Source organism: Pleurodeles waltl, chromosome 5 (genome assembly GCF_031143425.1).
Source record: "Pleurodeles waltl isolate 20211129_DDA chromosome 5, aPleWal1.hap1.20221129, whole genome shotgun sequence".
NCBI classification, from domain to species: Eukaryota; Metazoa; Chordata; class Amphibia; order Caudata; family Salamandridae; genus Pleurodeles; species Pleurodeles waltl.
Window position 1 is genome coordinate 473388108 of NC_090444.1, and position 25002 is coordinate 473413109.

At 43.6% G+C, this 25002-nt stretch overlaps 1 protein-coding gene across 3 annotated transcripts in view; it reads right to left on the reverse strand.

Moving 5' to 3' along the window:
* Nucleotides 1-25002, reverse strand: part of MTHFD1L (methylenetetrahydrofolate dehydrogenase (NADP+ dependent) 1 like) — a 1484080-nt gene that overhangs the window by 369575 nt on the left and 1089503 nt on the right. For all 3 annotated transcript variants that reach the window (XM_069234289.1, XM_069234288.1, XM_069234290.1), the window contains 2 exons: nt 11407-11507; nt 4438-4615 (listed from right to left, as the gene is read on the reverse strand). In XM_069234289.1, the coding sequence (XP_069090390.1) occupies nt 4438-4615; nt 11407-11507 (279 nt within the window). The remainder of the gene's footprint in view (nt 1-4437; nt 4616-11406; nt 11508-25002) is intronic.

A 25002-nucleotide genomic window follows, 5' to 3' on the forward strand; every position in this document is an offset into this window, starting at 1 on the left:
CGCGTTTGCTCGTGTTAGAGCTAATAGCGTTGTAAACTCCTAACCGAACTTTTCTTGCAACATAAACCATGTACGTAACCGGAAAAAGTGCAATTAACTGTGTAACAGGGTCGATATTATGCAAAGCGCTCGACTTCTGCCAAGTGAGAACGCGTTGCGAAAATAGAGAAAGTAGTCCACAAACCGAATGAAAACAGCGAGCCTCGCATGTTTTCTGTACCTGGTCGCTGCGCTCGAGGAGGGCTAACAACCGGAAAAGGCATGACGTATACGTGCCTTCCACTAATGAAATCAAGCAGATTCTAGCAGGCAAGCCCACGAACCAATAAAAGACACTGACGTCATGTGGACGGGGCTCCGAGCCCTTATTAATCCCTAAAGCGTCTCGCTAGCGAAACGCATGCGCAAGCGCATGCGACGCAGGCTCGACCCTAAAAATTAAGAAACAGAGACATACTTAATATAGCGTGAACTGTAGTAATGCAACAACGAGAACATTTTCATTCTTGGGGGGTGAAATCCTCTAAGAAATGTTGACTACGAATGTCGTTAAGAGGAGGATTTCATTTTTTTTTGCAGAAGACCCAGTCTACGAAAATAAAAATGTAGTGAGTGCAAAACTGCAATGAGTGACAACACCATTTCCATGGTTACAGAAGCGATAGCAGGGACAGCTCTGCAGGCATCATTCCTAGATTCCAACATCCGCCATCCCCAAAGAAGTCAGTCCACTCATTCTGTAGGAGGGTGATATGTATATTCTATACTCATAGAGGTATGAAGTGCGAAACAGCCAACACCAGCACTGTGCCACAGGGTTTTTTTTTTCTTCCCCACTTGGGTCCTGTGCGGAGAAAGATGGGGCATAGTCTTCAACAAACACACCGTACCCGAGTGAAATACAACCTAAAAAGGATACACCTGGAGTTCTTGCTATCTGGCAGCTCGTCTTCCACTACCACCACACACTAGGCAAAAACACAAATCCACACCTGACCCACAGTAACAATGTGTTCTGTGACCCGGCAGGCGACTTAGCTAAGGACACACTTAGCAGCCACCAAAGGCACAGGGTCCATCTTGGGTTAACCTTCCTCCCATTTCCTGGTTTCATTTCCCCTTTGTTCTTTTCCTGCTTGGGGCTCTCAAAGAATACTCCAGGGAAGAGGGGTTAGGGGACAAGTCTGAGAGGGCGAGTGGGTGGAGCATCAGGTTTATATACCAGGCCGACTCTGGGTCAGGCCTCTTCGCTCCCTATCTGCCCCTGTTCGAGGACCTCCTACCCCAGGCAACGTTTTTTCCCACCACATGATCCTTCTTTTTCTGTGCAGTTTGGTTTAGGACAGTGAAAGTCGACCAGAATGTATGTGGGGTAAGCCCAATAGATTACCCATATTACTGCGTAAACTGGTCTGAAAGATTCTGATATGAGTTTGCAGCTGATTGGGCGGGGTGGGAGGTGGGGATAGGCTGGCCTAAAGGCAGGCTGGCGCTCTAGCCCTAACAGTGAGGGTTTCACACATTGGCATAATTTATCCTTTGGGGAGGAGTGGTTGGGCTTGGCCACATATTGTCTAATCCCCAAATGCTTTCAGTCATTTGCATGTAACACTCATTATATATGTGCAAGGATTTATCATAACTAATGCACATATAACATTCTTCTCTTGACTTTGTTAAATTGTGCCAAGTTTGGCAATAAATGTGTCCTTGATAATCTGCATATGATTTTTAACAGTAGTTTCTGAAAATGGGTGTTGCAGCACATCTGCTCCTTTGGGGCTGCACATATCTTTTTTGTGAGTAGACAGAGTTCAATCTATAAGCTGTTTTGTTTATCTGCATGTGTGATTTAAAAAAAAAAAAAAAAAAAAACTAGTTTTTTTTTAACGTTCATTGGCGTACACAAGTATGTGCTTGTTATTTGGTCCTGCCAGACTGGTCAAACAAAGTGGATTTATATCAGCATAATTGCAGTGTGCACTGTGTGCATATGAATTTTGCTGGGGGCAACATTTAAGTACGCCAAGTGTAATGTTGCCAGACTTGCAGCAGAGGACTAAGGGTGCCTCTCAATCAGACAGTCAATTTTGTCAAGGCTTACCATCCTCCAGGCATCCTTCGACAGTACCCAATATCGCCCCAGAGGAGGCCCGTCCCTACTAACAACAGCCAAGTGACGATCCTAGAGTCGGGACCACTTGCTGCTAGTAACCCAAAGTAAACATGAAGTAAATCACCACTGTTCAACAGGTACTTGCACCTCAACACGAAAAAGATTTGCTCTACAAGTCTCATTGCTTCCAACGTAAAGTTGTAATACACAATGCTTTCCATATCACAATACCTCTATCATGCATCACAGTCATAAAATACTAATGTTTTGGGCATCTTTCACAAAGGCAACTAACAGCTAGGAATATGCCTACGGATCACTTGGACCAGATTGGGATGGACTATTTCAACACAAATGGCATGTCCTTGTTTGATAAACAGCGCGGGTGGCCCTTCATCATCATTCATTTAGCCGCAATCAACTCTTACATCAAATTGCACAGAAAACAAATATCTCGAAAGTCAAACAATGTAGAACACGAATCTTGGGTCAAAGACAAAAGCAGAAACAATTGCATGTTTGTCGTCTAAGATAGTCTTTAACCTGCAACTCGGGCATGTCTGAAATCCACAGCCCATTTCAAACTCTAAGTCGCAGAAGTCTGTGGCTTTCAACACACAGAAACCTGCAGTTGTAACACGAGGGTGTGAGGAGCTTAATCAGTCCTGTTTTCAGTTACGGCTTTACCATTACCAACGAGAAACAACTGGAGTGATTTTACAAAAGCATTAACACAGAGCTTCAGTTCGCTCCTCTGTAAATAGAATGCTTCAATGCTCGGTCATATGCCACAGTGAAATCCGACTCGACCCATGTCAAAACTGTTTGTCACCAAATTCACAGGGGTTGGCCCTTCGTTCAACCTTCCTGACCCCATAACTACTGTCACCCGTATCCCGCACCCTCCAATCGCTGGGTCTAATCTCTCCGATTACTAGCAACGTCCTATCTCTGCCTACCACGGTGCTAAATCATTCGCCTCCCCCTGGATCCAATGCCTAATCTTGTCCATTCCTATCACGTCACCCTGTGGCACTGTTCGCTCCTCATCTCTGCTCGATTCCATTCTTGGTGTTTGATTCTTATTGGCCCTCCCAGACCCCCGTCGTTGTTCTCTTTCTCCTGTCAGGATGCTCGAGGCTTTGCCCCTCCCTCATTCAATGCCCTGAACCCTGACAGTGCCCTGCCCCATCCTCACCACAATTCTCAGTAAAACCCCTCCTTAGAGGCAGGTGTCTTTTCATCCTCCAGTCCCATTTCCCAATAACGCTGGCAATGATGTGGTCCCTTAACTGTCCCCACCACCATGTAGCCATCAAAATTACTGTTAACCTACGCCATATCCACCAGGTGGAGGGATGAGTGCCCACAACAGTCAAAGTCGGAGGTTCTTATAGTTAGAGAAGCAATGGCTGGCATATTTTCCCATCACTTTAGAAAGTTGCACATTCACATGTGTTTTATACCTCAATCATTCCATGCCCGGTACCGTGACACTTAAGACGAACCGAGGATGCCTTTGCAAAACACCTGCCCTGTCGAACACTGATCTCCAAGCAAGGGTCTAAGACGTGGCCGACTGCAACATATTTTCTCTATGAGCTCTCATATGATGTTCATGGACAACTCTTTACGGCACGCCAGGTCCATCTTTCAGTAGCTTCCAATTACTTTATCCTGATGACAACTCTTGGTACGGAACCAGCTAAAGTTTTTCCGAAACTTCTCTTTTTTGTGGCAAAAATAATGTAAGCCCGAGGTGACAGGACTCGGAGGACAATGTCATAGTTTGAAATTCATTTCTTATAATGTGCGACACAGCAGAAGCCTGAAATCAAGAAGCCTAAGCACTATACAATACCTTAAAACTTTGTGCCACAAAGGACATGCACAATTGCTTTCTCATATACCTTTCTGCTTGGGACCACAGCATAAGGATATACCTAAGACTATGGAAGGTACATTCTACTACCTCACACGTTAGTATGTCCTGATATAAAAAAATAAACTTGTGCATTTTTGCCTGGTGGACAAAAATAAATATTTGTATCCAATGGATATACATTGTGTTCCTCTTGTCAGTAGTACACACAAAGTAAAAACGATTGCTTTTTCAATGCTTTTTCACTTTCCATTCTTGTACTGCGTTTACAATGGGGGAAACTGCCAGTAACAGAAAGAAAAAAACAGGGCCGAAGACACGACCCACAGCCAACATAGGGCAACCTGAGAACGCCGGTTTTCGTAGTGTGTCAACAAACCTGCAGGCAGTTTGATGGCTGCTACGCGCAAAATGCGTACAAATATAAAGGAAAACTTACATCCAGGTCGTAAAGAAGTTTGAAACTGTTCTTCTGCTGAGCCGCCGCCTTCACAGCCAAGGCAAGTTCGACAGCTCCTCGGCCACCGACAGCCCAGTGGTTGCAGGGAACGGCATCAAACGCGCCGGACTCTCTGGCAAGCTTGCAAACAAGTTCAATCTCTGCGCGGGTATCCGTTCTGCAAACAAAAAACCGCATTATTTGTGACTAACTACGGCCATTTATAATTCCCGGATTTTAAAAAAAGGTGGTGTCGGACGGCATATTCACTGTGAAGTACTGCAGCACTGTACACACCAGTACACCATTTTATTTGTGCGAACAGAGCCATAAGTATACTCTGATCTTTTTGGACGTTTCACATTTCTCTGAATTGTGTACTTCCATACGGGTATACATGTTACTATCTGCAAATCAAGTGCCGTGCTTCAGGAACAGTAGTTCCTCCGCATAACGCCTGTAGGGGAGAAGGGTCACAGGGTAATGAAACCTAAACAAGTAAATACAATGCCCATGGTTGTGTGGAAATCACACTACTGGACTTCAGGGCTTGGTGTACAAAATGCTACACCTCACTGATATGGAGAACCAGGAACCACTGTGTATGTTCGATGTGCTTAGCTGTGAGTTAAAGATGGGCCTCCAGTCTTACGGGCATCACTTTCCGATTCTAACAGGGAACAATACACACTGGACACTGCATCCTTGTGGGCTTGGAAATCAACTGAGGGGGGCTAAAAGAACCAATACACTCCAGGGAAACATGAGGGGTAAGTATATCACGTCTAGGCCAGAAATGTGGACTCGAGCAGAGGCACCCGAACTAATCTACGGTAATTGCTCAGAAACCCAGGTGGCCCTTAAAAATAAAAAATAAATTGTTAATATTGTAACAAGTTTCGTGAAATCTAACCCGCATAACGTGACCGATAGAGCTGTAATGATTAAACAACGTGTCTGGTAACAGGCAAAGTCACTTAAGTGTGGAACTGGATGGCCTGAAGTGCGTCCCATGCACTTAGCCTGAAGACTGACGATGTACACAAACATTCGAGAAGCAGTGTATATTTTTGGGAATGCCTGGAAAACATTAAGGGCGCCGTGTGGATCTTTTCACTGGAGACTTAATAGTTAGCCCTGTGAAGGAAAAATTCTATAACATGGAAAGCGCACATTGTCTATCCGTTGTCTACTCCAGGTGCTTTCCCAAAGGCTATAACAGCAAAACTACTGAACCATCACGATACAAATGCTCTGACCCCTTTATAGGTGCTCTTTTGAGAGGGCACTGAACTCTTGGGAGCTTTAAATTATGTTTTTTAATTTTAATTTTTTATTAATTTATTTTTATTTTATCATCATCATCTTTTACAGATCATGAGTGTAGGAAAGCCCCCTTTTCTGTGTAGTCACCCCAGACTTTTCACCTTTTATTGGACCCTGTATTTTTATAGACATTAGAACTCTACCACTGGTTAGCAGAGCTAAAGTGCACAAAGTGTTTGTGCTCCCCCATGGCTGAATTGGCATATTCTTAATTGGTATATTTAACTTGCCTATATGTCTTTGGTATATGGTACAAAGGGTACCCAGGGTCTGGAATTTTCATACCATTAGTGAACTGCAGCACATATTGTGCTATCCACCACAATGGCAGTGCAAACATGTTTTAGGGCCTACCACTGGGGCAGGACTGGAGCAGTCCTGAAACTGCCATTGAACATGTCAAAATAAGCCCATTTGATAGGCCCAAACCTCCCTTTTCAATATTAATAGGTCACCCAATATAAGCCTTGTAGCCCACAAGCCAAGGAGCAAGGTATTTCTAAGTAGGATATATAGAAATTTAATAAAAACATGCCCTTACAGTGGCTGGCTTTCAAAGGCTATTTTTACTGCGGCAGGCCTACCTGTCCTATGTAGAAGCCCAGAGTACAGATTTATGTCCTACCACTATGGCCCTCATTACGGCTTCAACGGTCTTTTTTAAAGACCGCCGAAGCCGCAGCAGCCAGCGTACAGCAGTGCTGGCGGTATGCTGGCTGCCCTATTAGGAGTTTTGTGCTGGGCTAGCGGGTGAAAAGAGCATTTCCGCCTACTGGCCCAGCAGAAGACTCACACAACATTGATGCTGGCTCGTAATCGAGCCGGTGGCATTGTTGTGGTTCATCGGGTGCAACAGCACCTGTCACGCCTTTCACCGCCCATAATTCAGGCAGTGAAATGCGCAACAGGACTGTCCATTGGGGCCCCTGCACTGCCAATGCCAAGTGGCACCGCCATGCAAAGGCTGGCAGAAAGGGGACTCGTAATCCCCGCTGTAGCGTTGACCCTGGGAACTCCTACTCCGTTGACCAGGGTATGTCCAGGAGTGATTCCCACTATCTAGTACCAGCCATAACTATTGCACCTTCAGACACCCACTGCAGAACACCTTCCAGACCCGAAGAAGACCAGAAGAGGGCTGGACCTGCTGTCTGGGACCTGAGAGGAGCCCTGAAGGACTGAACCTGCTCACTCTTGCTCCCAGGATAGAAAAGTGGACTATAAAGTTCATAAGACTGACATCCTGTTCAAGCTACAGGGATATAAGCTACAAGAGTTGTTCACAGGGGCAAAAGCTATTTTCGCAGGGACACAGTGGGTAGTTGTGAAACTCCCTGTATTAAAGTAGGAAGTGAGAGGGTTTGGGGCAAAATGTTTTGTTCTGTTGCGGTGATACCGTTCCCAAGTTTTTAGGAGGGGGAGAGAGTGTGGCATTATGGAAGAGGCTGAACGGTAACAATGGGATGACAGATGATAAAGAGCCGGAGGATGGACCTGCAACTTGGTGCACCATGCCATGGACAGCAAATCGAAAAAGGGCAACTGTCACTCAGTTCTTTAAAGGACAAACATGACCTGGGACTGGTCCAGGAAACAATTTCTCACTGCTGGTCCAGACTGGATTTACTTACTGGGGGCCCAATGCAAAGCCACAGACATGAGATAAGGCTTCAAGTTAACCACGAAAAAGATGTGAACAGATCCATATGGTTGCATTTTTCTGGCCAGTGGGAAATGGCAGCACTTAGATTAACATTGTAAGTGTGGATGTCTCACCTAAGTTTCCTGGGATGTCTTGGGAAAAGCATGCATACTATTAACATGCACCCCAGATACAGTGCATATCATTCATGCCTATTTTAATGACAGCATAGACTTTGGCAATGGCAGGACAGGAAATCTAGTACCAGGGGTACGGAGTTTAGCATAATTTGCAAGTGAATTAGGTCTTAGAGAAGACTTGGACAAGATGTGATAGGCAGTTTTGCATTTCGGAGGCATTTAGGACAGACCTACGGGGAACACAATATGTCTAAAGATAAGAATAGGTAATAGAAGCAGGTGAAACAAATTGAGACCTGTAATCTGAACTCCTGGAAAAGAGATGAGAGCAACTGGTTTATCCTGATTAGCAACAAAATTGAACATTGGAATGTCTGGGAAATGAGTATAAGGAGGCAGTGACAAATGTAGCTAGAACTCGTAATATAAGGAGAATTGGAGAAAATATACACGCTGGATAATAAGACTGAAAGGCTCACTGACTGGCTGAGCAGGAAAGGGTGTAGAGCAGATGGAGAGCCATATAAAAATAAGAGGTGATGGGGGTTGGCTCTTGCATTGTCAGATTATATAGAATTAAATCACACTCAAATAGCAGTGAGTCTAATAATTTCCAGCTATTTTTGACTCTTGTGGCCATGGGCCAGTGAGAGTGTAAGATTGAACAGGAATCTCATGAACACAGGCTCAAGACTACCATCAGATTACTGCAATCAGGAAAGTTAAATGTGTAGAACTGTTCAAGCAGTAGCCCTGTCTCCTGGAAGGCAGACTCCAGAAACTGACTGAGCATTAGGGACAGACAACCATCACGTTAAAAGAAAAAGAAAGTAAGCCAAAGGCTGGGCTGTCACTGTAGTGTTTCATCTCCATCTTAAACGTGGCAAGCCATTTTTGCCAGGACTCTTTCTATTAGGTCACTAACAGTCAGCACATCCTTGTTGCATATAGACCAACCATGAGTGCACTAAGATCTAAAAGGATTAATCTACACATGCTTTAAATTTTTTTTCATATAGCTAATAATACTGAAATACTTCACAATAGGGTCACCAAATGTAATCACCGGGTGCTGAAAAACTCTTTGATTCTATAAACTGGTGCATTTTGCTAACACGAGCAAAAATTGGTTTGGGCCTGCATGTGTGGCATTGGCTACATTGCTGTATACTGCACAGAGTTCATCAATGAAGGTTAACAGCATCAAGCATTCTACTTGATCTGAGTGTGGCGTTGTGTCCTCTTCCATCCTGATTGAGAGACTGACAGCTTTGGGACTTAAAGCAACTGGGCTTGCTTGGCTAATCTCATTCCTCCACAACCAGACTTTTCAGGTATTCTCGGCTAGTGCAGTGTTTGGATTGCAGAACATAACATCTGGTGTCCCGCAGGGCTCAGCACTTAGGCCACTGCTATTTAACATTTATGTTCAGCAGCTAGCAGAAGTAGTTGAGAGCTCGGTCTGACCCTTTTTTCTTATTCAGACAACACCCAAATCATTTTTTCTTTATCGTCTGCACAAGACCAGGGCCCCTTCGATGTTAACCGTGGCTTGAGGCTAATCGCTACCTGGATGAGCAACAACTCTCTCAAGCTGAACGGCGATAAGACGGAGTTGATAATCCTAGGCAAAAACCCTCAACTCTGTGGTCCCCAACAATGGCCTGCCTCTCTTGGCCCTCTTCCTACCCTGTCTTCTCATGTTAAGAACTTGGGCTTCCTACTAGATGAAAATCTTTTGATGAAGCCTCAGGTTGTGAAGGCGACTTCCACCTGCTTTGCCGAACTCAAGTGGACTGCGAACATTATCTGGATTCTTCCCCTGTCAGCCCAAAAGACAATAATCCAAGTTTGATCCTGCCCAAATTGGATTATGGTAATATCCTTTATTGAGGGATAGACCACAATTCTAAACACTGCCTCCAGACTGTTCAGAATGCTGCAGCACGGCCTTTGTTCCACCTCCCCAATCAGGCTTCGACTGCCCATCTCCTCCAAGAGCTTCATTGGTTTGTGATCACGAAGCGCATTCAATTTAAAGCAGTGTGCTATGTCTTCAAAGCTAGAGCGGGAGCCGACCCTCGCTACATTCAGGAGCTGATACTACCCTATTTGCGGCCCGCTCCCTAAGATCCCAGCATATGGCTCTATGCAAAGTCCCTAGGTTTCGTCTAGCTCAGATGGGCGGTTGTTCCTTCTCAGTTTTGGGTCCCAAGCTTTGGAACTTCCTCCCAGTTACATTAAGCAACTGTTTTTCACTACTTACCTTTCACAAGAACTTGAAGATGTGGTTATTTTTGATTGGAAATCGGCTTTCACTTCCTCTATGGCTTGGTGCAGAAAACCCTATCAGGATAGCTGTGCGCTCTACAAAACTATAATAACTAGTTGGGTAGAAGTATGCAGCTAGGCAGCCTTTTTCCCATTACTCTTTGCTCTGTCTGGAACCCCTTGCATCCTTGATCAGGTTTGACCTTCTAGTTGGAGTTCTTTAATAGGAAGACAAAAGCAAGGATAAGCTATAACTATAAAGGGATTACATCCTGCTTTGTGGATCCCTGAGGGAAACACTGTATATTTGTTTCCTGCATGGGGGCAAAGTTAAAAGGATAATACCACAGGCCATTTACTGTGATAAAAATCTGGAACGCTGATACAAACAAGGTAGGCTGTAGAAATACTGACTGAGGAAGCAACCCTCTGGTAGCTAAGAAACTGGGAAAAGTATCTAAAGTAGAGGACCTGGCTCTGAGGCATGGCATAGAAACATTTTCCAACCTCAGAACTGAATATGATCTAGACGAAGAGAATTTATTTCTACAGATCTGGTATGCACTGGAAAATTAAGAAATTGAATGGTATGACGTATCATACCACAGACAAACACAAAGCTATGGTGCACACAGAACAAATGACTGCCATCTTGATAAGTAAGGAGTACAAGAATCTCTGGTAGAAATTCCAGACAGCCAGGGAAAACATACAAATGATCCGGTGATACTAGACGCCAAGGATTGAGGAGAGGCTCTGACACATCCCCAGAAATTTGTCACCAAATTTACCTTGAGACCAGCAGTTTAAAATCCTGCACACAGTTTACTACAATTGATCTAGACTGCGTAATGGGATTCATACTCCACTCAATCTGATCTAACAGGGAGGAGGGGTTCTCCATTCACACCATTTGGGGTTGTGATCAAATGTAACTTTAATGAAGGGAAGAGCATCCTTATCTGTTCAAAGTCCTTCTCCAGTGGTTAAATTCAGGGACAGTGATCTGCCCAACCACACACTAACCCTGAACACCTTCGGGTTTTTGTTAGCTCGACTGACTGAAAGAGGGAATCATCCAAGTACAGTGACTTTGCACCAGTGAATCGACTGTTGCCTGTCCTCTGAGAAAGTGGTGTATGAACTTTATAGACATCCTAAAAAGTTTAACAAAATACGGAAATGTGGACAGCTTCGTCCCAGTGTCGGATCAATTAAAGTTTACAATATGAAGATTACTATATTTCTGTAATTAAGGTAGGTGACTTTGTGGCCTGCTTCATGTGTTATTTGTTTTTCATTCAACCACATGCTGTCCGGTCTGACTGATGCCAAACGTTTTGTTTACGTGTACTGGTTATGGTATTTTATTCACTATTTGCATGAAACCAGCTAAATCAGTTTTAAAGACGGTTTGTCATTTGGTTTGGTGCTTCTGATGGGTATCATAATTCAAAAGTGAGACAAATGAGCATAGGAGCAATTGAAAAAAGCAACTGACAAAATTTTCAAACAAAAACAGAAAAAGCAATACGTTTGTGGTGTATGGAGCGCAAGTTTGAAAACATGCAGCCTAATGCGGAGACTCACTTGAAAACATTTAAGGCGACCACTACTGGAACACCGAAGAGTTGGGCAATCTGAATTTGTTTCTGGAGATTGCAACAGCCATCACTCACAAGCTGAAGATTCTAGAAAGAAAGCATCACAATGACACACCACTGCATCACCACCAGGATGGTCGGATGAGTTTGCATACACATTTGAAAACAAAATTGCACATTCTGATATTGGGCTCTGAACGTCATGGATTACTTTGTGGGTTTAAATTAATACAAATAAACACATACAAAGAAAGTTGTTAGCTTCCTTTGCAGCCTAAAAAATTACATGTGTGCGAAATATGATATGATTAGGTCCTGGACTTCAAACGTGATACTGGACTTCAAATGTGAACACCTCCCATGCTCCTGGAGTTTTATTTTGTGTTTTTGAGATGTTTATATTGCAGTAGTATTACTTAAAAACTTTTACTTCCAAATTATTACCTTTTTTAGTTTCAACTCCGCTTTCATAGACTTGGAATTCCTCGTGTCCCCTTTTCCCTTCGCTAGTATAATTTTTTCTTTAACAACATTTGTATTATTACATTATGAGTCAGTCACAATGTATAGTACAACCAAAATAGCGAAGAGGCTGGCTTGCAACTACAGTAACACACAAATAGGTTCACTAGGACAAAATCGCAAATAATCACACTAAGAGCAAGTTAACTGAAAGCACTGAGGCGCCATACTTATGTAGGCTAGAAACAAAATATATTTTAATGTTTATTCGTTTTTTTGCCCTTTGGTGGCAACCCACCATATGTTATTTTTCAGACCCTGTTCCCCATGCCCTCTCTCCCATCTCCTGTCTTTTCGCCCTTTCGATTTTCTTCCACAGGAAGATCCACACTCCCCTTTTTCCTCTCAGTAAACGAGTCAGGGAAAATAGTATAATGCGCAATAGTGGTAATTTTCCATCGAACCCTGCAAGTAAATTAGACCAACCAAGGAAGCAAGAACATATTCGGCAGGGCTTGGTACTGGATGGCAAAGACACAATGCAGATATAGCATACTGGAAAGGGAATTCTGAGACAGATTAAGCAATACCTTAAGACAAGGCCCACTATAGAACGTCTCCGAGAGCAAATAAGGATCTAACAGTGAGGTGAGGAAAGGAAAAGGCTACTCAAAAGAAGGTCGCCCTGAAGACTGGTGGGTTCTCAGACAGAGTCCACTATGTCATCGAAAAGCACCTCTGGACGGATGAATGACAGAATAACGACAGCATATATAACGAATGCCTTTACAATTAATTTTGAACGACAGTCTTTACAACAATTTTTTTTATGAGTATGCCTTTACAATGTATTTTAAAATTTTACAGATAAGTGTAAACCCTTTAAAAGAAAAAAAAAAATATATATATATATATATATATATATATATATATATATATGGAAAATGTCACTTACCCTGTGTACATCTGTTAGTGGCATGAGACGCTGCAGATTCACATGCTGTGCATTATCCTGCCATCTAGTGTTGGGCTCGGAGTGTTACAAGTTGTTTTTCTTCGAGAAGTCTTTTTGAGTCACAGGACCGAGTGACTCCTCCCTTTCGGCTCCATTGCGCATGGGCGTCGACCCCATCTTAGATTGCTTTCCCCGCAAAGGGTGAGGTAGGAGTTGTGAGTATACTAGAGGTGCCCATGCAATGGAGTAGTAATGTATGTACGTAGTGTGTATTAAAATAATATTTATTTACATATTTACAATTCATGCAACTAAAAACGGCTACGGGCTCCCGGGGAGGTGGGAGGGCGCATGTGAATCTGCAGCGTTTCATGCCACGAACAGATGTACACTGGGTAAGTGACATTTTCCGTTCAATGGCATGTGTAGCTGCAGATCCACATGCTGTGCATAGACTAGTAAGCAGTTATCTCCCCAAAAGCGGTAGTTAGCCTGTAGGAGTTGAAGTTGTCTGAAATAATGTTCTTAATACAGCCTGTCCTACTGTGGCTTGTTGTGTTGCTAACACGTCCACACAGTAATGCTTAGTAAATGTATGAGGCGTAGACCAGGTGGCTGTCTTACAAATTTCTGTCATTGGTATATTTCCAAGAAAAGCCATTGTGGCACCCTTTTTTCTAGTGGAATGTGCTCTTGGTCTAATGGGTAATTCTTTTTTTGCTTTAAGGTAACCGGTTTGAATACATTTAACTATCCATCTGGCAATGCCTTGTTTGGATATAGGGTTGCCTGCATGAGGTTTTTGGAAAGCTACAAACAATTGTTTTGTTTTACGAAATTGTTTCGTTCTGTCAATGTAATACGTTAGTGCTCTCTTTATGTCTAATGTATGCAAGACCCTTTCAGCTACTGAGTCTAGTTGTGGAAAGAAGACTGGGAGTTCCACAGTTTGGTTTAGATGGAATGGTGATATGACCTTTGGTAAGAATTTTGGATTTGTACAGAGAACCACTTTATGTTTATGTATTTGTATAAAGGGTTCTTGAATAGTAAATGCTTGTATTTCACTCACTCTTCTAAGTGATGTGATAGCTATTAGAAAGGCTACTTTCCAAGTCAGATATTGGATTTGACAAGAATGCATGGGTTCGAATGGTGGGCCCATGAGTCGTGTTAATACAATATTAAGGTTCCACGAAGGTACTGGTGGTGTCCTTGGGGGTATGATTCTTTTTAGTCCTTCTATAAATGCTTTAATGACTGGAATTCTAAAAAGTGATGTTGTATGTGTAATCTGCAGATAGGAAGATATTGCAGTGAGATGGATTTTAATGGAAGAGAATGCTAGATTAGACTTTTGTAGGTGTAATAAATAGCTTACAATGTCCTTTGTGGAGGCATGTAGTGGTTGAATTTGATTAGTGTGGCAGAAGCAAACTAATCTTTTCCATTTGTTCGCATAACAATGTCTTGTAGTAGGTTTTCTTGCTTGTTTAATGACCTCCATACACTCTTGTGGAAGATTTAAATGTCCGAATTCTAAGACTTCAGGAGCCAGACTGCTAGATTGAGCGATGCTGGATTCGGGTGTCTGATCTGTTGTTTGTGTTGTGTTAACAGATTTGGTCTGTTTGGTAGTTTGATGTGGGGTACAACTGATAAGTCCAACAGTGTTGTGTACCACGGTTGGCGAGCCCATGTTGGTGCTATGAGTATTAGTTTGAGTTTGTTTTGACTCAATTTGTTGACCAGATAAGGAATGAGTGGGAGAGGGGGAAAAGCGTAAGCAAATATCCCTGACCTGCTGATCCCATAGAGCATTGCCCTTGGACTGAGGATGTGGGTACCTGGACGCGAAGTTTTGGCATTTTGCGTTTTCTTTTGTTGCGAATAGGTCTATGTTTGGTGTTCCCCAGCAGTGGAAGTGATCCTGTAGGATCTGGGGATGTATTTCCCATTTGTGAGTTTGCTGGTGATCTCGACTGAGATTGTCGGCTAACTGATTCTGAATGCCTGGTATGTATTGTGCTATTAGGCGAATGTGGTTGTGAAGTGCCCAATGCCAAATCTTTTGTGCTAAGAGACACAGTTGTGACGAGTGTGTCCCCCCTTGTTTGTTGAGATAGTACATTGTTGTCATGTTGTCTGTCTTGACAAGAATATGTTAGTGGGCTATTAGTGGTTGAAACGCTTTTAATACTAGAAATACCACTAGCAGTTCCAAGTGATTTATGTGAAGTAGTTTTTGTTGATTGTCCCATTGACCCTGTATGCTGCGACTGTTGAGGTGTGCTCCCCACCCAACCATGGAAGCATCTGTTATGATAATAGCTTGAGGCACTGGGTCTTGGAATGGCCGCCCTTTGTTTAAATTTATAGGGTTCCACCGTTTAAGCGAAGAGTGTGTTTGGCGGTCTATCAAAACTAGATCTTGAAGTTGACCCTGTGCTTGTGTCCATTGTTTTGCTAGGCACTGTTGTAAGGACCGCATATGTAATCATGCGTTTGGGACAATGGCTATGCATGAGGACATCATGCCTAGTAGTTTCATTACAAACTTAACCGTGTAGTGTTGGTTTGGTTGTATGCTTGATCTTACATTTTGGAACGATTGGACTCTTTGTGGACTTGGAGTGGCAATTGCCCTTTGTGTGTTGAGTGTTGCTCCCAAGTATTGTTGTATTTGGGATGGTTGCAGATGTGATTTTTGGTAATTTATAGAGAACCCTAGTTTGTGTAGAGTTTCTATGACGTATTGCGTGTGAAATTGACAATGTTGTTGAGTGTTCGCTTTTATTAGGCAGTCGTCCAAATAAGGGAATACGTGCATGTGCTGTCTCCTTATGTGAGCCGCTACTACTGCTAGGCATTTTGTGAATACTCTGGGGGCTGTTGTTATTCCGAACGGTAGCACTTAGAATTGATAGTGTTTGCCTTGCATTACAAACCTTAGGTATTTTCTGTGAGAAGGATGGATGGGTATGTGGAAATACGCACCCTTGAGATCCAATGTTGTCATGTATTCCTCCTTTTTTAGTAAGGGAACTACGTCTTGAAGTGTTACCATGTGGAAATGATCTGATTTCAGTGTTCTGAGATCTAAGATAGGTCTTAACGTTTTGTCCTTTTTTGGAATCAGGAAATATAGTGAGTAGACGCCTGTTTCTTTTTGGTGATTGGGTACGAGCTCTATTGCTTGTTTTTGTAGCAGTGCTTGGACCTCTATTTATAATAGGTCTAAGTGATGTTGAGACAGTCTGTGCGTTTTTGGTGGCACATCTGGAGGGAATGTTGTGAATTCTATGCAATAACCATGTTGGATAACTGATAGGACCCATGTGTCTGTGGTAATGTGTGTCCAGTTTTGGTAGTATGTGGTTAGCCTCCCCCCCCACTGGTGACAAGTGTTGGGGTGTTGTGACATTGAAGTCACTGCTTGGTCTGGCTCGGTTTGGCTGGTTGGAATTTTCCCCTTCCTTTTGGGAATTGTCCTCTATAGGAACCACAAAACCCTCCCCTTTGGTATTGTGATTGATGGGTGGGTCTGGTTTGAGAGGTGGAAGGTTCAGATGTTTGTTGCCGAAACCCCCCTCTGAATTGTGGTTTCCTAAAGGTGACTCTGATTTGTGGGGAATAGAGCGCTCCCATGGCTTTGGCCGTGTCCATGTCTTTTTTCATTTTTTCAATGGCTGTATCGACTTCCGGCCCAAACAACTGTTGTTAATTAAACAGCATATTTAACACCGCTTGTTGAATCTCTGGCTTGAATCCAGAACTTCGCAGCCATGCATGCCTGCGAATGGTTACAGCCGTGTTGACAGTCTGTGTTGCCGTGTCTGCCGAGTCTAGTACGGACCTTATCTGGTTGTTAGATATGGCCTGTCCCTCTTCCACTACTTGCTGGGCACGTTTTTGGTGTTCCTTGGGCAAGTGCTGTATGATGTCTTGCATCTCGTCCCAGTGTACCCTGTCGTAGCGTGCAAGTAGGGCTTGTGAATTCGCAATTCGCCATTGATTGTCTGCTTGTGATGCCACTCGCTTGCCTGCAGCGTTGAATTTCCGACTTTCTTTGTCAGGTGGTGGAGCATCTCCTGCCGATTAAGAGTTTGCTCTTTTCCTTGCTGCTTCTACAACCACTGAGTCCGGTGTGAGCTGTTGTGTTATAAACACGGGATATGTTGGGGGTGGTTTGTACTTTTTCTCAACTCTAGGCGTGATAGCTCTTCCCTTTACAGGCTCCTGGAAGACCTGTTGCGTGTGCTTGAGCATGCCCGGGAGCATTGGCAGACTTTGATGGGATGCGTGGGTGGATGCCAGAGTGTTAAAAAGGAAGTCATCCTCCACTGGCTCTGTGTGCATTGCTACATTGTGGAACGTAGCTGCCCTGGATAGTACTTGCGTATATGCAGTACTGTCTTCTGGTGGTGACGGCTTGGTTGGATAACATTCTGGGCTGTTATCCGATACTGGTGGATCATATAAATCCCATGCATCAGCATCATCTTGGGTCATCCCCGTATGTGTGGGTGACTGCATGATAGGTGTTCCCACTGGTGACAATTGTGGTGAGTGGAGTGGGAATGGTTGTGGTGAGACCATTGATGGTGGTGATTTGTCTCTAACCACTTTGGCCTTTGGCTGCATTTCTGTTTCCTGAAATGCAAGTTTCCTTTTCGATTTGAGTGGAGGTAAAGTCTGAATCTTGCCAGTCTCTTTTTGGATATGCAACCTCTGTTGTGTATGGTCAGGTTCTTCCATACCTAACTCTTGCTCAAATCGATGTCTTTCCTTAAGTTGCATGGAAAGTCCTTGCTCTTCTGTATAAGAGCTTCTTTTCGGCTCAGAGGCCCCTTTTTTCGGTACCAAAGTTTCTGCTGTTATAGTCTTTTTCGGTTCCGAGTAGATCTTTTGGGGTTTGGTCAATTCGATCACTCGGTGTCGAAATCGTTCGGTGCCGGATTCTCGACCGGAGACGGAAGTCCTCGGCAACTCCTTGGCCTTTTTCGGTGCCGATGTTTGGTCACCTTCCTTTCGGTGGGTTGAGCCATGGCCTGCTGGCGTACCCATGGGCCTAAGTTTTTTAGTGTGACCCTGAGTTTGGGACGGGGCAGGTTTACTCATGGTTTGTTGCACCGTCGAGGGTCGTTCACTGTCGGATTCATCCGATTCCATCTCTTGGATGGAGATTCTTTCCTCCTCCACGACGTCTAGCTGTTCTTTTGGTTTCTACGCCATTTGCAGTCTTCTTGCTCGTCGATCCCTCAAGGTCTTCTTTGATTGAAACGCACGGCAAGCTTCACAAGTATCCTCTTTGTGTTCGGGTGACAAACACAGATTACAGACCCGGTGCTGGTCTGTATAAGGATACTTTGCGTGACACTTAGGACAGAAACGGAAGGGGGTCCGGTCCATTAGTCTGAGACGACGGGTGTGGTCGGGCCGACCAGGCCTCGGTGTAGAGTGGATGCCCCGAAGCGGCGCCGACGCGGTCTTGATGTCGGTGCCGATACACTAACACTAACCCGGTACCGAGCGATAACAATACCGTCACATTTTTTGAAATTTTAGCTAACTTACCCGATTCGAAATACGGAGCGAAGAGGAACACGTCCGAACCCGATGGCAGAAAGAAAACAATCTAAGATGGAGTCAACGCCCATGTGCAATGGAGCCGAAAGGGAGGAGTCACTCGATCCTGTGACTCGAAAAGACTTCTTCGAAGAAAAACAACTTGTAACACTCCGAGCCCAACACTAGATGGCAGGATAATGCACAGCATGTGTATCTGCAGCTACACATGCCACCAAAAATACATATACATCCCACAACCTATATGCACCCTACACCCTAAAAATACCCTAGTGATTCCAAAACCTATACTCTCCCTAAACACTTAAAATTCCCTCGCCACCCAAAAACCAATACCCACCCGAAAATCTAAAAATGCCATTGCCATCCCTAAACCCATACCCACCCTAAATCGTAAAAAAAATACCTTTGCCACCAAAAACCCATACCCACCCAAAATCCTAAAAATTACCCTTGCCACCTAAAAACCTGTTCCCACCCTAAATCCTAAAAATACCCTGGCCATCCCAAAACCTATACTCACTGTAAACACTAAAAATCCCCTTGCCATCCAAAAAAAACCATACCCATCATACTAAATCCCGAAAATAACCTTTGCTACCCAAAAACACGTCCCCACCCCAAATCCTAAAAATACTCTTGAGATCCCAAAATCTATACTAAACACAAAAATGTCCCTTGCCACCCAAAAACCCATGCCCACCCTAAACCCTAAAAATACCCTTGCCACACCAAAGCCCATACCCTCCCTAAACCCTAAAAATTACCCTTACTACCCAAAAAACCCATACCCACCCTAAACTCTAAAAATACCCTTGCCATCCCATAACCATTACCCACCCTAAACCCTTAAAAATTACCCTTGCCACCAAAAAACCCATACCCACCCTAAATCCTAAAAATTACCCTTGCCACTAAAAACCCACACCCACTCTAAATCCTACCAATACCCTTTGGTTTAGAAGTATTCTTCTAGACCACAAACTATTTAGCAAAAGACCTGTGTCAGGTAAGTGGGGATTAATATAATATTTTACATGGGATTTGATGGATGTGTATTAACACCGTTCTGAGATCAGTAGAGGACCTTGGAAAAAGATGGGGATAGGTAGATGGTTTCTAGCTCTAGAGGGCAGATTATCTAGATATACATAATGTCATAGTACTGTATTGAGTGCATTTAACACTATAAATATTGTACGTGAAGCACTTTAACTATGATACTTGACATTGGACTCCAGTTGGTACAAGTACATTACTGTAATTGTTGTTCAAGTTTTTAGGAACTCAGGATAATAGTCTTGAGTACTTTACGGAGTTAGATTTGTAAACATATATCAAAAAGTACTTTAATATAAGTTAGAGGATACCTATGTGATGACTGGGTAAATATTTGATGACATGTATTACTAGTATATTAATTTGTTTACTAATGATAGAAACAGTTTAATTACAAAGACTGTATTTGCATTAGTGAATGGTATTTTTTTTGCGGTCTGTGTGCTTACCTCTTTAAGAATAGGTGTGGGTATAAGGAGGATGTTCCTTTAAATAGATGTTTTACACTTCATCATGTGATGGCTCAGTCGAAGGCTTTTTGCTGAAACATGTAGGCCAATTTGTTTGCAGCACCTCACACTTTGGTAATAAAATATGTGAAAATAAATTCCTTTAAAAAAGCAAACAGTTTGTACCGGCTTGCCTTTACAATGAAATTCGCTGTAAAGGCATCAGTGGTAAAAGTATACTTGCGGTAAAATAATTAGTTGCTAAAACATTGTAAAGACTGTTTCATTGTAAAGCCTTCATTGTAAAAGCTTCTGTGGCTCTGCCTTCGTTAATGATGCTGTTTTCTAATCCAGACAGGGTAGTGTTCCAAACTCCATAGGGAAAGGCAGGTTTCTTAGGTCTGAGTTTTGTCAAAGCAGCAAAAGCTCAGGGAACAGATACCCACAGAGAGAAGAACTCCACAGTGCACTGATTCTAGATCACTTACAGGCAGAGCACTAAAGACTGAAGAGTAGAAGGGAGGGGTGGACTAAAGCTCTGATTTCTCCAGTAGGCTTAAGTAAAGAGACAGAGGGAAACTTAAACAGGTCCCGGAGAGCAATTCGTGGATGATCTTTAGCATGAGGTCCTACGGTGAACTCGGCTAAGAGGGTCTAGTAGGCAAAACATCATTATGATGGCAAATGAAGGCCCAATATGCACAATGGGAAAGAATCCCAAGAACAATGTGTAAAGGTATTCCTGGAGGAATAAGCAAGAACTTGGAGAGTCAAAGAAGACCCTTAAGAGGCAGCCGAAGATAGGACTCCTATTGAAATGCCCTTGAGGTCTGTTGGTCAGAAACTGGTGCAAGGCCACTAGCCCAAACTGTCTGTTTATTGACCAGGCATTTCCCTGGCGCAGCTATTTGAGGCCAGGCTTTGAATGCAGAGGGCTACTGCTGGACCCTCTGTCACTTTCTCCAGCTTCCTATGGTAACTTAAGCAGGCACAGCTGGTATTTTATATAAGAGAGAGGAGAGAGAACTGAAAGACGCAGAAGGAAGCGGGGTTGGTTTGAGCATTCTTGCCTGGACTGCTTTTGGTTCCCAGTATGGTCGTGCAATGCCGTAGAGACATCTTGGTGTTTGCAAGGCCTCAAAGGGCAATTTAGATTCAGGGACCCAATGAGATTGGAGTACAGCCCTGACCCAAAGGTCAACACTGACAGGCAACGCTTGGTGAAGAAAACATGTCACAAAACAGTCAAGTTCATAACAAAAGGAAAAACGAACCTACAAGTAAGAACATGAGAGTGCTCATTCAGTAGAGAAAAGCAAAGAAAAATAAAATCTAGAAGGGGTATCAGAGTGTGAGGGATGAATGGAAATCTCAGCGGGGAAGAGAGGGGAACCAGGGACTCAGTAGTCAGAAAGCATGGTGGGTGGTACAAAAGCCACACTAGGATATCCTGGCTCCATTATACTTAGAGACGTCCTACTCCCAGGACCGTCCCAGTTGCAGGTATGATCAGTGGCCCCAAATTTAAATATTTAGCCAATTTCCAAAGACAGCATTGTCTCTTTCAAGCATTAGATGGACTGTCAATTACTTCTTGGCTCAGCCCAAGGAAGGATTCATCTCTCAATTTGCTATTGGCTGTTTGATTATACCCTTTTGCCTCAATTCGAGTGCTTGCACGGAATTGCACGCGAGGCAACTTGACAACCATAAACCTATGTTTGTTTCTGCTAGCTTCAATGTGCTTACACTGCAAGCGCTTACATATTAACATAAGACCTAATGGTTTCGTCAATGTGTGCTTAATCTGCTTCCAGGACCAATTATGTCAGGAAATAGCAAGTTTATAGAAACAATCAGTGAGCTTTTTCCTCTGCAACCAGTGGGTGTGGTAACTCCTCTGAAAGGCTGTCTCTTTAAACCAGCCTCAAACCATAAGCCCTAGTGAAATATCCCCCAGTTTGTGGAGAGCTGGTAGAGCAGACATCTGGCTCCCAAGCAATGTAGAGAACTGCCTCCTGGATAACCTTACCTTGGATAAAGACAAAAATGTAATGGGTGGAGAGCTTTGATTATTAACACTGAATTTCGCTGGACTTTATTCCAGTCCATTGTTTATTTGCAAACTATCCCAAAACAGACAAGGATCAACCACATACAAAGGTGTCTTGGCCCTGATCCTATAAGTACAGTTGTATCTGAACTGCTAGGCAGTGTCCTCTACAAATAAGAACACAAGAATCCCAGACCAGTGTTGGCCTTGTTGAATCACATCAGTGAGTTGCAGCTGAAACCTGATATACACCAGCTGCAGGATCTATATCTGGGCGTACTTCTTACACTTAAGGCAACTGACTGGGCAAAACGAAAGGATGATCAGTGGAATGCTTGATCTCAGCCACTTTCACTCAATGAGTGCTGAAGTGTGACGGATATGATTGGATGTTGGACCCATAGCTCACTGTATCATTGGACTGAAGCTGCACCTGCTTGATAAGGCCCAAGAGGGTTATTTGTGTTCACTTGTGGCAGGGATGTGGCCTAGCAGTTCGGGCTTGACTGGTGTCTTATTCAGTAGTGGCATTGTGAGGGGAAAACATTGGATTGGAACGTGACTCAGACATATTACAAATGGCAGAGATCAATTCAATCATTCCACCCATTACCTTTTGCTTTTTCTCAGGGAGATGTCCTAAGTTCAATGGGTATACAAAACCCAGGGTCCCAAACCTCACTGTGCTCATGCATCTCACTTATGAGGCACAACACCAAGAAGGTAAAAACTCACCGGGATTGATTGTATTAAATTGAGAAGGGACGTGGCCTATTAGTTTGGGCAGTTTTGTTTTGGGTATTTCCGTTTTCTGGAATCTACAGTGAATAACAAAATGACGGACACTCAATGAATAGCAATGGCTGAGATTATCTTGTTTTCTCAGTGGATCACTTTCTTTTTTCTGCTAACAGTGAGGGGCTATCTTTACATATTGTCAGTTTACCTTGGTGGAAGAAATCAAAAACCAAAACAATCATGGCATTAAAACACACAACCTTTTCTCCCTTTTCGGAGTGGGGGTTGGGAAAAGAAAGTAGCATTATATGCAGATGACCTGATGCTTTATACCAGTGATGTGGTGGGTTCCCTACCTATCATTAATACATTGATGGAGTACTTTGGTGGAATGTCAGGTTACAGTATAAATACTGAGAAAACGGAAATCATGTGTTGGAATATGGCCTATGTTTATCCGTTAGTAAAACGGGAGATTAAATACTTGGGAAACCAGTTTACGGCTAATCTCAGTGATGTGGCAAGGGTTAATTTTGACAGGGCCTATATGGAAACTAAAAAACTTCTTAAGGCATGGGTCGTTCTCCCTCTTTCCATAATCGGCAGATCTAATATTTTAAAGATGTGTATTCTTCCAAAGTTTACTTTCCTATTTAATACTATCCCTTTGGAGTTTAAGTCATGCTGGTTTCAAAAACTACAGGGTGACTTATCTACATTTGTTTGGGCATCCAAGGGAGTAAGGATAGCATGGAAGAAGCTATGTAGAAAGGAGTGGAGGGGCATAGCATCCCCAGATTTTTATAGGTACTATCTGGCATTCCAACTAAAGAACATTAGAGTTTTACTGAATAAGAAGTAAGATTACTCTCCGGTTTGGAGAGCTTTGACGGCGCATCTTGCGGAAGGAGCTGATAATTTTCTATATAAATTTGGGCACCCGAAGTTCTTTAAGAAGGTTCGTTTGAAGATTCCCAGACATGCTTGTAAGGTCTGGAGGCAATTTCGTAAGGTGTTAGGGATAGCTTATTATTGTAGCTCTGCCCCCATTTGGGATTCACCAGGTACTCCTGAATGTCTTACGGATAAGCTATCTATTCCACTGAAAGTTAACGGTGTGGTAAAATGGGGGCAGATTATAGAAGATTCCGAATTAATATCTTGGTCTGCATTTCAGGAGTGTATAGGTGAGACAATTTCCAAGTTTAAGTATTACCAATTATCAAGTTGGGTCAAGTCCCGTCAAGTAGGAGAAATTGGGAGGAGTTCTTGGGAGGGGAAAATTAAATCAGACATCCATTAATAAGGAGGTGGCTTTTTGGTATCATGCACAGCTGGATGCAGCAGAAGATGTTTTGTCTCTCCCGGTGTTGAAATAGGGGAAGATTTTTCCTACTTTAGATATTATCTCCCTATGGCAAAAGTCATGTTCTAGGTTGTGGTTTACTATTAAAATCGGCGGCAATGAGGAAAAACCATTTGTTTACTTTGCATAGGCTGACCCCTCCCCCCCCCTCCTACCTCTTATGGCGGCCGCTGCGCGACAGTGGTAGCGACCCTTGACCCAAGGGTAGGTCGCTCCCCCTGCCGCTGCAGCTCCTCCAAGTTCCAGAGTTCCTGTGTTCCTGAGACCCACCTAACTAAGTACCCCCCTCCTCCCAGCCCCTCGCCCTGCCCCGCGCCACTCACCTTCTCTCCTGCTCCTGCTTCTTTTCCTCCTCTCTGTCTCTTCCTCCTCGCTCCCCCTCTGCAATCTTCTTCTGTGTTCTTCTGTTCTTCTCTTCTGTTCTTCCCTTCTGTTCTTCTGTGTTCTTCCGGTCTTCTGTGTTCTTCTTCTCGGTGCTTCTGTGTTCTTCTTCTCGGTTCTTCTCTGTTCTTCTCTGTTCTTCTCTGTTCTTCTGCTCTTCCGATCTTCTGTGCTTCTGTCTTCTGTTCTTCTGTCTTCTGTTCTCCTGTCTTCGGCTCTTCTACCTCCTCCGTCTTCTTCCCCCGAGCCTGCCCTCCTGCTCCTTCCTCATCCCCCTCCCTCACTCGCCTCCCCCTCTCTCACCCCTAGCTAACCCGTTCGCTATCTACCTCCCTCACTCCTCCTATCTTCCTATCTCTCTAGCTCCCTATCTCACTATCTAACTCCCCCACTCTCCACCTCCTCCTACCTACCTATCTGTCTATCTATCTATCTATTTCCCTATCTATCGACTTCTCTATCTATTTTCTCTATCTATTTCTCTATCTCTCCCCCCCTCCCACCACCCCCTCTACTACCTATCTCCCTAT